The 14131-nt window shown below is 34.1% G+C and overlaps 1 protein-coding gene across 6 annotated transcripts in view; it reads right to left on the bottom strand.

Annotated features, from left to right (window-relative positions):
• Positions 1–1319: 1319 nt before the first annotated feature.
• Positions 1320–14131, bottom strand: part of LOC149080098 (transcriptional activator cubitus interruptus-like) — a 76553-nt gene continuing 63741 nt past the window's right edge. For 5 of the 6 annotated variants that reach the window (XM_089239097.1, XM_089239096.1, XM_089239099.1 and 2 more), the window contains 13 exons: positions 13814–13943; positions 13469–13653; positions 13213–13335; positions 12312–12491; positions 11595–11767; positions 11202–11441; positions 10873–11022; positions 10334–10498; positions 9901–10137; positions 8925–9119; positions 8692–8836; positions 8077–8202; positions 1320–7172 (listed from right to left, as the gene is read on the bottom strand). In XM_089239097.1, the coding sequence (XP_089095223.1) occupies positions 4894–7172; positions 8077–8202; positions 8692–8836; positions 8925–9119; positions 9901–10137; positions 10334–10498; positions 10873–11022; positions 11202–11441; positions 11595–11767; positions 12312–12491; positions 13213–13335; positions 13469–13653; positions 13814–13943 (4328 nt within the window). In that variant the 3' untranslated portion in view covers positions 1320–4893. The remainder of the gene's footprint in view (positions 7173–8076; positions 8203–8691; positions 8837–8924; positions 9120–9900; positions 10138–10333; positions 10499–10872; positions 11023–11201; positions 11442–11594; positions 11768–12311; positions 12492–13212; positions 13336–13468; positions 13654–13813; positions 13944–14131) is intronic. The other variant, XM_089239094.1, reaches the window with a different exon arrangement.

Below are 14131 nucleotides of genomic sequence, written 5' to 3'. Positions count from 1 at the left end.
CGGCACCTCTAAATCGTATTATGGTAATTATGACTGCAGATAAAAATTTTACTCTTACATATTTGTCATGTCCAACGTACTTTTTTTTCGCGAAATTTACTTTTATTCATTGCAGATATTTTCAGTAATCCTTTATTTTCCCGCCATGAATAATTTTTAGCCATATTAGGATTGACTGAGAACTTTCTTCACCAATTTATGATGCCTCAAATTTGGTTTTCTCTCGTTCATACGATTTTTCTGTACTTTTTCAAGGAAATATGATCATCTTAGTCCAAAGGTCACACTTTTATTATGACATCACTCAAAGGCATTTTAAAGGTGGGAGAAGCTAAGCAGTTCTTGGCCCAAGATGATGAGTGCGGGTAAGCAGCAAATTTAGCGAATGAATGGTCAAGAAAATTAAATAAAAACGGACCGTGACAGTGGATCAATTGATGCAGAGTGCTAGACCAAACTGGGCCTGCATTTTATTCATCATGGGGATCACTAGGTGATCGACGACAAGCCAACAGTTAATACAGCCGAACCGCATTAACTCAAAACCATAAAGGCCAAAGAAATTACGGTATTTCGCAAATGCACTGCTATTGCCTCTTTTCTGGCTGTACACTAAGATCAATACGATTGAAGTGTTTGCCAAGAGATCTTCAAGAAGCTGCACCCGATTACAAGACAGTATCCTGAACCAGGTTGAAAATGCTTTGCCCTTCCTACTTACAGTGGAGGCCTCAGAAATAAAGCAGAATGTAGTTTTGGTGCGTTACGTCATGTTAAAACATATATTTAACATAGAATTGTACCATGGAAAATTCGTAAAATCAGGATCAAAAGCTGGACATCAACGTTACAAACGGAACATATAAAGCAAAAATGATAAAATATTGGTTATACACACTTCGAGCAACACCAATCATTTTTTACTTTTGCCTCCCCCGATCCAGTGGTAACCGAGTGCTTTTAAAAGCTAAACCCTTACCCCATCTTGAAATGATCCAAAGCTCAATCCCACCCTCTCCTGCCTCCCGTATTATCAAGATATGGAAATACATGTGATTACATAAATGAAATAAAGTTGTTAATAATCTTCATTGCTGAACTCAATAAAAAAGTTGAAAATATATGACCAGGTACTATACCATATTTTTTTAAAAATTCAAACTGGTGGGCACTTTAAAGAAGGGGCATCCAACAATGGTCCGGAGTCATAATGATTGGCAAAAAACAATAGGTCGTTGCTCACGAGTGAACGCATTTTCTCTTTACCGGTGGGTTGAAAACCCCACCAGTAAATGTGTTAAAAAAAGGCTTGCAAAGTACACAATTTTGTAAACAGTTTTATTCTCAACAAAAAAACTAATGCACATCATGAAGAGAGTAACGCAAACGTCTTACAAAAAATGAACATAACCAATAAAGAAATCGTTCGATATGCGTAGCCTCTTATTACCGAGACTACAGTAAATTCATGAAAAAGATCACAAGGGAAGATTTTAAACAAGGGAAAAAAGAAGGCACATTGTGATATTCCAAAAATTAATATTTATATCACAGTTTAATCAACACTGGAATGAATTTCGGATTTTCCCCCCTTTTCTCATATAATACAATATCGAATCAGTGCTCATAAAATTCAGGAAGATCCATTTCAAAAGAAACTCAAAACACGTAAAATAATGATTCCTGAAGGAGGAAGAGTTAGAATTAGAAAAATATTTCATGAAATCTTGATCAAATGGAAGTCCAAAATTGGAATAGAAGTCATATAGAAATTTAATAACACATTAACAAAATATATCCATTCATCACTGACACAACACAAACAAGAAAATAAGAACAAGAACTGTTTGCTATTTTTGATTATCTTACACTTTTATAAGCAAAGTCTTTTTACTAATAAATACTGACCATAACGTTTTAGCCAAAGTCCTCATTTCTTCTTTTGTTTGAATACAGATCACTTTCTAAAAACAAAAAACGATATACATTTTGGACGGAAATTAGATGCACTCAAGAGTCTATTCATCTTTTCTAAACAGCTCTTGAAACTGCGAAATTCACTTAACGATATATGATATCACTTTAGAATACAAAATTTAATGTATTTTCATTCAATGCATATTGATCAATTAAGCAAATTAATATTTTTTACTTCATCTTCAAATATGAAATATAAAATATCATTATATATAATAGAGAGATAAAGCTTTCTTTGTATATTCAATGTCTATAGAATTCTAATGTCGAAAATTGATTTCATAGTAAATATCACAGTTTGCTGACGAATGAAGATTGATAGATACATAATATGCAAGCGAGGGCTTTTAGTGCAGGGAAGCAAAGTATATACAGGGTGTCGTATAAGTCCTATCTCGGCCTTTGTCTCATCAGCCGCTCATGGTAGAAGTATGGTTCCAACTTAAAAATGCTCAAAAAAGTGTTTGGCAATTACCCTGTACTAGTTTTGAGTGAAAATACGGTGTGCGAGGATAATGTCACTCTCCGCTATTCATACGAAGGTTTTTAACAGCTGGTTGATGCGAAGAGATATATTTAGGACAGAGAGAAAATTGAACTGCCCTCTTGCGGGGAATCGAACCCACGTTCTTTCGCATGGGTTCGATTCCTCGCAAGGGCAGCTGAATTTCCTCTCTTTCCTAAATATGTCTTCGCATCAGCCAGCTGTTAAAAACCTGCGTATAAAATACGGTGTGTCTAACAATAAAAATTCCAAATTTTTATATGGGCACCCTGTCCTAAAAAACCCAATCGAAAATTGTTGCCGTATCTCTCCCGAGGCCGAAAGAATTCCACGTTTCTTAGTGCAATATTTGCCGACCCATATTTGAGTTCAAAAATCGAATAAAATGTGGGAAAGAGCAGCCTAATGAGTTTGCTTGTTAATTTATGCCGTTCTTTTCCCACCTATATTCTCAGATTTTATGAATTTAAGTATCTCAGCGAGTGTTGCCCCTAGAAACGGGAATGTTTTTGGACTCAGGAGAGCCAGGGCAACAACTTTCTATGTGTGTTTTTTATGATAGGATGTCCGTATAAAAATTTAGATTCTTTCATTTTGTGACACACTATTTCACTCTCAAAACTGGTACAGGGTGATTTCTGCACACCTTGAGCAATTTTTAAATTGTCATATCACTACAACGAACGGTTGTTGAGATAAAGGCCGAGTTAGGACTTACAGAACACTCAGTATATTCTGCTTATAGTCTCAATGAAAAACTGATGCTTGATCAAAGAGGAATAGTTTTAAACACAGAAGCAATTTAAAATATTATTTTTCATGGCATAATATTACTGAACACCCATTGGATTGTTTGAAAATTCTATTGTATTTTCAGCTGAGAATCCACTTCTTTTTCGAATACCATACAATTTTCGGGTAAAACTTTTCAAAATGTAGTGGATAACGTGCATTAAATCAGTAATAATTCAGATGTGTTCCATGTCAGTGTTTATTCCGTATATTATTATCGTCTTGTAATGCGTGAACAATGCCTTTAAAAAAAAAAATTCTCAAATCTCATCCATTTAACTATGTAGTTTGAAAATAATGCATCTGTTTCAGAACATCACACATGTAATTTTACTAAAAGACGTATTTATAGATTAAAATTGATCGAAACTATGTTTTCTCGTTAATTTATGAAAGTGTAGTTACTTAGGAATATAATTTTTCCTACGAGTAGGAGGAAAGTAGGGACTAATATGATAAGGCCTAATTTCAGTATTTGTTTGGGTTTTTTTTCAAGTATTTCTTTCATATCTGAATGACAACAATCAAGCTGTTGTCATTAATCACAAAAAATAAATCATTCTTGATTATTAGGGGAAAAGAAAGACGAAAATCAGTTTTCACGCTAAAAAGTGAGTTTGGTTTTTTTTCTGTGTTTGAAGGATTTTGAAACATTAAATTTTTTACATTGGTGAAGGTACTGCTAATTTGTATACTTTGAACATTGCACTTTCATAAATCTCAATTAAATTTTCTTGTGATAAGCATGTGCTGTTTACAAAAATATAAATTTTCAGCTCTTGGGGTCTAATACAGGACTGGATAAATCCCAGGCATCAAGTCGTCATGGTGACTAAAAAATTGGTATTGGCGCCTAAAATTGTCTTTGTGTAGTTACTAAATTGTAGGTTGAGAGCAGCATAAAATGTTTGGAATTTATAGCATCATATCTGCCAACATGAAAAAGGGTCACTATGCTCTGAAAAAGTCAAAAGAAGCATTATTTTTTACCTTTTTCTTCTGGTAAAACTTTTTGGCTCCGAAAAAATTGTTCTGGCGCCTAGATTTTTGTACGATTTGTCCAGCGCAAAGCTGCATTAAGAGTCTAGCTAGCTAATTTTCAAGTCCAGTAAAATTTCAAGCTCGTCTAGTTAACTTTTAAGCCGCTTTCATCCAGCCCTGATCTAATGGGACATGCATAGAGATTAGTGCCTAACAAAGTGTTTTCTCTCAAGTGAGACGAAATAGTTCATGTATAAAATTGATCATCACTTGCAAAAGCAACTGAAATTATTTTTGTTTTAAATATTTTTATCATATAACATAAATGTGTATGTTTGTCAATAAAACAAAAAAGGTATTTAAATATGTTTATTCCACTTTGAAAACACCAAAAACTAAAATTTGCTCTATTAGCCCCCACTTTTCCCTACACAAACATAATGTGACGTTTTAATGAAATTTTTCTCAAATTTATAACATAACTTATACAATCGTGTCTTGATTTCATGTTGATGGAATTGTGTCGGTAGCGTTTATGAATACGTAAAACAAATAAGCTTTATATAACTTCATTCACTAACAATCACCAGAATCAAAATTCTCCAAAACTGTCCAAAGGAGCTTTTACGTGGATACGTTTATTGCAAAAGTCTCAAGTATTTAGTTTCTTCCATCAAAGAGGATAGAATAGAGTTCATGTCATTTACGACCATATTGCTCGTTGAAAGAATAGACGAAAGTGGTGCAATCTGGGAAGTGTTCTCCTGGTCATCTGCATTCAATGCGTCAATAGAATCATCACTGGGAAGACACGAGACAGAAGGCTGAGGAGTAACATTCCCAACACCTGACAATTTTTCCTTATCTGAACTGCATTTGTTTGATGCATCTTTGCTTGGGATGGGCTGGCTGTTTTGCAGATAAGGTTGTTGTTGTGTTGTTAAATGAAGTTGTGTTAATGGTTTTTCTTCGGCCGACATGTTACTACTCGAACAGTTTATGCTGCTGTTGCTGCGTTCGTTAATGAGAAGAACGGAAATATCATTTTCAGGTTTTCTAACATTGTTTTTGTTATTTTCAGAAAACTGATTGTTATTCCATTCCTGCAAAGGAGATGAATGATTTTCATGATGACATCGCATTATGCACTGCCCTGTGCCTGCACAGTTGGAGCACTGATGATAATGGGGACTGTTTGAATGATTTGAATGCAGTTGGACATGGCTTTGTTGGCTAATTAAATTTGGTTGTTGATGAGCTTGATATTTAGATTGGCAGTTCGTATCTGAAAAATTTATTGTTTCATCTTTTGGGAATTGGTAAAGCCGCTTATTGCAGTTCATTTCATGCAATTGAGAATGGTTGCAGCATGTCACTTGCATATGTTGCATATGAGAGTTATGAGAAGAGAACTGACACTGACTAACGTTAGTGTTTGGTTCTACTTTTCTCAGACCCATAGCATAACACGTGTGGGGCTGAGTATATGGTGGAGGGCTAGGATAATGTTGTGGCTGTTGATTGCAATAAAAATTTTGTTGTTTCACCGAATGAGATGCGCATGGTTGTGTATGAAAATTCACTGTCATAGCCTGAGCACAACATGTCTGTAACGTACAATTGGCTATCATTTGCTGTGGGCAATTATTTATCACTAGGGGACTACAAGAATTTGTGTTCTGTTGGGGGCAGGAGCTCATCATTTGTTGATTACAGTTTGTAGGAGGCTGTTGCATACAGCTAACTATTGGCTGAGTGCAATTGCTAGGAGATGGTTGCATATGACCATTTACAACTTGACTGCAGTTGTTTAATACTTGGTGACTAGTTGCCTGGTTGCATGAATGTGATGAAGGTTCTGCTTTAAATACGTTCAGCGGAGCATGAAAATTCAGAGGATATTGGCCATTCTGAATATTCATTAGAGCATTTTGATTATTAGGAGGATGGCTATTGCCTGGCTGCAAACTAGATGTACATACATTGTTGTTTGTATTAGGTTGTTTGTTATAGTTTTCTATGCTTAATTTACAGCAAGAGTTATGATAATGCGGAAAATCATTGGGATCTTGCTTGCATGAAAAGCAGTGATTCCTGTTAATATTTCGATTCACACTATTTCCATTATAGGGAGCACTTTTGTTAATCTCAGATTTTATTTTACTTTCTTCGGACACTTGATTGAGATAGCATACCATTTCGTCGGGTAAGATAAGATCTCTGGTTTCATCTAGTGATAAATCTGAAACCCCTTTTCCTAATGTGTCTTTGTTATCAATATTGTCTTTCCATTCTCCACACACAGTATCATTGCTTTTCGCTTCATTCGAATACTGTGGTAAAGGCAAAGGTGGTGTGACATTAGTTGAAATATGGTTATTTGTAGATGATTTTGAAGCAAAATTACAGCTATTCATTGCTCCGGCCAATGCGTTGTCTGTTTGAACACTGTATGGGCACACATTAGGTTCGTACGCTTGCAAAGCTGAAGCCATTGGTACTTGAGAAGGACTGGTAGCAGATTTCACTGATAGAACTTGATTAACTGTAGTTCCAGAGAGTGGACTTCTTGGAAGGTTAGTCTCATACGATTCGGTCAGTTTTGTTCGTGAAGGCTCTAACTTATTGATCGGAGAATACAAATTATTATTGTTTCCAACCGGAAGACAATCCACGCTGCTAACTTCACTTGAACGACGAGATCCCCATAAAGATAGTGGATCACAGGATGACTGAGCACTGCTATGCATACTGGATGCAGGTAATGAGCTTATGTTGTCATCAATTTTATTCGTTTGACTCTGACTACTGATATCAGAATTCATACTACTGTAAAAAGTACTAGTAGAACTGGTGCTGTTTTGTCGCCTTCTAGACAAAGGATTTTTTATAGAGTTTCCCTGGTTTCCGAAACAAGCTGCAATAGAACAAAAAATATATAAAATGTGAAGTAAAAATAAATTTTATATGTCTATATACGACATATTACATCCGGATTATACAGTACATACTAAAAATTAGGAAGGTGGTTTGCCGTTCCATAAGTTTGAAGAGACTTTTATTGTCGTTTATATTTGAAATGTGAAATCTGTGGAAACACTGAATTACCGCACATGGCATTGGAAAAGTGTGCTAAGTGACAACCATTTTCTTAAATCCTTTTGAGACATGATACATCAACTACACAGTATAAAAGCTCATGAGCACTCATTAGAGTTACATGCTCTTAAATGCCGACCACAGATATATAAATCACGATTTATAAATTGTATGACTTTTTACTCTTGCAACTTCGCATATAATGTTTGATATACGTAGTTTTTATATGTGTTTGGTTTATATCACTGTATTATTCCTCTATTTCACTTATAGAAGTCTAATTTGATAATGACGCACAACTTTTGAAAGTTGTTTTAACCCTAGAATGCTACCCATGTTATGGACATGCAATAATATTCTATGCTTATTGGGATACGTCTATATCCCCAGGGATGAATGCATATGCCTCTGTAAGTTGTTACTTAAAAATTAAGATTTTTACTTAAGTGGTTCAGATTGGATTTTTTAAATTTTGCAGCACATCTCGTATAGATTTCTTCTGAAATTTTCTCCAACAAGCAATTTTTCGTTTGAAATTGAAAACCCATGCGTAATTTCTATTTTACTCAATGATATGATTATCAAAAAATATATCCATTCATTTATGTAATTAGAAATAAGAAACGAAAAATATCTGAAATAAAAGGGTGTGTAATTACAGTTAACGGAAGATATTTAAAAAACTTGCTCTGGTAATTTAATAAATAAGAATCTGCACTTACTTTGATTTTTGTTAGGAGTACACAAGCTGATGTAAGTTTTCTTGGTTTCAGCATCACAAACTTTCACATCCGTTGTTTTTGAATTGGATCTGAAACTTGATTGGATGCTGCTACCACGCTGAAAAACTGAGATAAACAAAAAAAAAAATTCTTTTCAGAAAACTTTAAAAAAAAGAACTCGTTGTCGTTAGTCATTCTAGTTCCTGTGATTCAAGCCTAAGAAAACCAATTAAACTAATTAAGACAAAGGCCTTCAATTTAAAGCCGATTCCAAATGGTCTGTCTGTAAAGTCAGAGTTTGGTGTACACTTCGGGACGATAGAAGTCTCAAAAGCAGTGGTAATGAAACAGTGTATCACATTTTCTTTTTTTTTATCAATAGAATTAAACTCTTATTTTCACAAATAAGCCATGATATAAATTTAATACATAAATTAATCGAACAATTTATGGTCTGAAATATATTAGGTTTTCAAACATACCTTACTTACAGACTGCTTTAAAATAGGTATGTTTTGCATCATTTCAGGAAAAACAAGTATTCCACAATATTATTTCACGATTTTGTAAAGAAAATGTTTTAAACTACCATTACCTGGATGAAACTATACTTACTTCCTCTAGGAAGCTGAATCTTCGGGAACCACGATTTCTTTGTTTTGATTCTCATAGCATTTTTCCCATTCTTGGTGTCTTGGAAACAGTTCGGTCCACCATCGGATAATATAGCACACATTGCTGGTGCTATACTACTCTCAGTCTAATTATACAGAAAACACAATGAAATTCCATTCTTTAAAAATATATAACAGTAAAATATTGTCAATTTTTACTGGGATAAAACTTACTTCTAACTCAACAGATTCATCGATGTCCCAACAGCAACTATCCGGTTCGAATATTTCACCTAAGCCAGTTGTTGTAGATACGCAGCTATCACTCACGGGAGTTTCACCGTTTGTTTGCTGTTGTTGACCTGAACAAAGAGCACTGTCTTTCTCCGGCTTGTTCGCATTACCCTGGCAATTGAAATCGGCAACCTGCTGAAAGATACTAATCATTTGAAATTATCCTGAATTTGAAGAGACAATTTTTTTATTACATTAGCAGTGTATTTGCCAATTCTTTTTTAGTTTCGAGCAGATCAATAAAACGTAATTTTGTTATGCACTACATAACATCACATGCTTTATTACGTGTGTGTTTCTCAATTTTATCACTTCAATTTAAGTAAAATTTCATGTGTGGGTTGATTGAAACTTAAATTGTTAAAATCTCACGTGCAATTTCAATACATGCATGAACGACAGAGAAAGTTGTAAAAAAAATCTGGGAATTGATTATCATTGAATTTATTTTCGAAGCTGATTCTTCGATAATACTTGACGTAATAGGTTGATAAACACATCTCATTAACCTAAGCTTATTAAGGCTTTGTACTCGGCAGGCTCTATAAATCATTAGGAAGAGCTCTCTATGGGAGAAATATTTCTGTTCGTTTACCAGTAAAAATATATGATTTGACAGAATTGTGCCGAAATTTCGAAAGCTTCAACGTAAAATACCAATTAACAATAATGTTACAGTATTCTATTGCTAAATATCGTCATCTGAAAAAATAACTTAAAATTACATTCTTCTGTTATCTCACACATCTGCATTAAACAATTACTAATTCCGATTGATAACAGAAACGTTCAATTCAGAGGAACGAAACGAAACATATATCATTCACATAAAATTTGAAAAAAAATTAATTTTTGTAACATTCTTACTCTCTATTGAAAATTTCTGTCTGTACAGTTAGTTCTGTCTGTACGTTACCTGTTGTGACGCAGTGTTATTTGCTGAAGAGCTATCCGTATTGAATGTTGCTGTTGTAGCACTCGAGTTTCCCCCAGTAACTTTTTCATCGGGACCTTTAGAACTTTCGTTATCATTTCCTTTGTGCTTTTTCTTTGCGTAGAATTCTGCGCCGTGAACTGTTTTTACATGCTTTCTCAAAGAGCTTGGATCAGTATACCGTTTCGTACAGCCTTGGGCTTTACATACATATGGCTTCTGTCAAAGAGGAATGTAAATATATTTCGTTAGAACTTGATATCACTTTTTCATTTAAAATTAAATTTCGTGAGAACTTGATTAATATTTTGTTAAAACTCTCGAAAAAAAAAATACGAGTTTTTTCTTGCAATTATTTTTTTAATGTCCATTCTCTCAAACTAATACTTTAATTTGGTAAAGGAAAAAAAATTACCTCGTTTGAATGAGTCCTATTTTGATGTTTAGCTCTATCGGATGCATTACTGAAAGCTTTTGTGCAACCAGGAAATTCACAGAGGTACGGTTTCTCACCAGTGTGTGATCTAAGATGAGTTTTAAGGTTTTCTAACCGGGAATATGCTTTTTGGCATCCTTCAAACTAGAAGTAGAAAATAAATTATTTCATATACCATGATCGTGGAATAATTGCAAAAAATTTGCGAGTATTTTTATTTGGAACTTGTAATGTTCAATTACTTTGGATTGAAAGAAAAATATGGCAAATGAAAAACGGACAGTTCAAATTTTTTAAGTGATGTAAAAATTTAATCAATCGCTTAATTGTACAATTCCTACAGAAAATATATACTGTACAAATGAAAAATGTATACTGTATGCTAAATTTTTCAAGATCGTCCCACCAACTTTGATACAGTATTTATGGAATATTAAATGAATTTTACAGACACGATGTTTCACTTTATACTTCTACAATTTATCGTATAATAAAATAGAAATACGTTTCACACTTACGGTACATTTGTGTGGTTTTTCTCCGGTATGCCTTCGCATGTGAACGACCAACATGTATTGCGCTTTGAAAGGTTTTTCTTCTCGAGTACAATCTTTCCATTGACATATGAATGCTTTTTTGTTACTGTGTATGTGGTCTTGGCAGATATGCTTTATGGAAGCACAAGCAGAAGTTAGTTATGCAAAGACAAGTTATACCATAGCGTTATTGTAATGAATAATTATCATTACATGAAAGGTGTTTCAATTGCATAATTTTTATTAGTGAATATGTATGAGAAAATATGTTATATACTGTAGGAGTTACGACAAGAAGTAATGATCCTTACCTTTACAAGTTCTTCTTGTGTGCTGAACTCTCTCGAACATCCATTCCAATAGCAATTAGTTTCGACAAAATCTCCCGGTTCATCTTTCAGATCGGAAGCGACATCTTTATCCTCTTCCTGGCCTTCGCTTTTACTTGAAGATTTTGTATTTTGTTTCGGTTCGCAAGACTTTTTAGACGACCCAATGTCTTGTACTGTTGTCGCTGTGGCAGTGCTTTCGCTTGGTGTCGGAAAAGAATCCTGCAAAAAACATATTCAGTGACATTAAACATGTTTTTTTTTTGTTTTTAATGCAATATCAGAACCGAAATTCGCTTCAGCTGGTTTTTTTTTTTTTTTGCCAGTTCTAATCACGAACCACGTAATAATGAATTTAGTTGAAATCGCACTCACTTTGGTCGTTGGTATGGTGTTAAGATGGCTACCAAACAGCGGCTGTTGACCGATGCCAGATGTAGGTGGTAACAGGAACGGAGACGTCAGACCTTGACGCATAAGATGATGAAGCTGGTGAAAATGAGGAAGTACCGCTGGTGGTGAAACTCCCATGGCTGGACTCAGTGAACCTGTTGTAATCGAAAATACGGTCATCTAATGATTTTATATCGGTTTCTCTAATAAAATATACGCGTTATATGAATGAACAAAATTGCTGTACAAACGCAATTACTTTTCATAGTATAGTATTAACTATTTGAATGATTTGTTTTCGAATTCGATCAATATTTACGTTTATATTTACCCTTTAGATTTTTCCATCATCAAAATAACAATACTGATCAAATGAATCGCTACACAGTTTTATCTCCAAAAATTATTTTCACCGAAATGGGTTCCTTAGAATTGCGTGCGTTTTATATACTGTGAAACCTCGATATAACGATAATCTGAAGACCAAAAAAAAATATCGTTGTGGAGGCGTTATCGTTATACAGAGAAGTAGCAATTTAAAATTATAGTATAGACATTTTTAAAAAAGACGAAAAAATATCGTTATAGAGAGATTTATCGTTATATCAAGTATCGTTGCAGCGAAGTTTCACTGTACATTAACCAATACTATGTGGAAAAATCACATGTGTATTTTGTTATCCTTTTGCGATACTGTACCTGCTGATAGATGACCATAGGAACCACTAGCACTCGAACTCCTAGAACCATTCATAAAAGATACAAGTGAGCTAGGAGAAAAACGTATCATCGAATTGATATCAAAATCTGAATATGGGCTTGACAGAGTTCTTTTTCTGCCATGGCGTGCACCAGTTTTTGGACTACCTATTTGAGAACCTGAAATAGAGAAAAACACTAGTGTAAGCGATAGAAAATCAATTCGATCTAAAAAAAAACCATGTAATGGATGCATAATTTTTTAGTTAATAATATTAATAGCATTGATGGTACGTAAGGTTATCAAATCGTTCAATGAAAAAACACAAGTACAAGAAAAACGTTCATCAATTTGAATCAGTGAGGAAGGAACAGATTGAAATGACTGATTCCATCACAGAAAATTGGTGCTATATATTACCATAATGTACCAACCTCTACTTCCTCTTTGTCCTGCACATGTCTATTAATGAAACCTCTTCAATCAAAGTTATTTAATTCCATGAGACGAAATACATTTTGACATACCTACAGCTTCTCCAGTTAGAACCAATATGAATGACTGACTTACTTACCACACATAAGAAACATTATTCTACAGTAATGTCCTTCAATTGCTTGTTATATAAATATTGCTTTTATTATACGAAATATGAATGTGATTCAATGAATAAATAAATTATAGAGAAAATGTTAAAATTAATAAAATAAATTTAGAATTAATATTTAAGTAATTATACTTAATTAATACTTATTAGTAATTTAAAACTCCGAATTTTAAAATAAAATTAGTTACTGTTTTATACATTACATATATCACATATATAATATATATATATATATTAATAAATTTAAAGCGGTAAATATTTTCACGTAATAAAATTCACACAGAGAATTTTACCATCAAGACCAAGAGCTAATTCTGCAGCTGAAGTTGCTCCGGGCTGCAAGGCGCTATGAACATCGAGCAGGCTTCTTTGATGCAGCATCGAAACCTGCTGCAAATAGTCCATCGACAGAGGTACTGAAAAATAAATGACACATGGAAATTTACAAATAAAGCAAATTCACACAGATATCACGCAATAAATAAAATAAGATATTCATACTCGATCATTTTTTTAATGCTACTACAATGAACAAATGCGATTCCATACCTCTGGTGTCAGTGACCATAGGGGAACCCATAGCCGGACTACCATGCAAAGATGATATAACTTGCTCCATGTACGGACTGAGTCTGTAATGCGATGAAAAATCGACATGCCCATTAGAGAGATCTCTTCTCGGTGCGAAATGAGAAAAATCGGGTAAATTGGGAGTCGCACCTTCTGCACACATCCTGCAAGACCAATCAAACAATTGCTTTTTTTTTTCCTAGTCATTAAGTTTCACATTTTATTTTTTATTCATTTTTTTTCGGCAAAATTTCGCATTAAAGTTTTTAAGTAAAATATCCTCTTCACGAAAGTTCAAGGCATGAACGGCAAAATGAAACTTACCGATTAGCGGAATGCGGCAAAGCGCTGTGGAGACGTGGTTCCCAAACATATCGACCTTCATGAGTTCGTTGATCTACCGGAATCGGGGCATGAACTGTTGTAAACGCACTGGGAAATTGTAAAGGCAACCCTAAGAAATTTGAAAGTTATACTGATCAATTTTCAACTTGTTTCAAACCAAAAAATCTCAAATGTCAATTCATCTTGCTAAATTTAAAAAAACATTAATTGATCATTGATCATTTTTGTCGCACCATGGTCATTTTCTGCACACGAAGGGCTAATTAGACCCGGCCCTACAATTTATTGCCGATTCCG

This window comes from Pholcus phalangioides, unplaced genomic scaffold (genome assembly GCF_987345545.1).
Source record: "Pholcus phalangioides strain wild (caught in Gottingen) unplaced genomic scaffold, Ppha-v1.0 ptg000011l_1, whole genome shotgun sequence".
Classification (NCBI taxonomy): Eukaryota; Metazoa; Arthropoda; class Arachnida; order Araneae; family Pholcidae; genus Pholcus; species Pholcus phalangioides.
The sequence above is the reverse complement of the archived record's forward strand: the minus strand, read 5'-3'. Positions and strand labels throughout refer to the sequence as shown.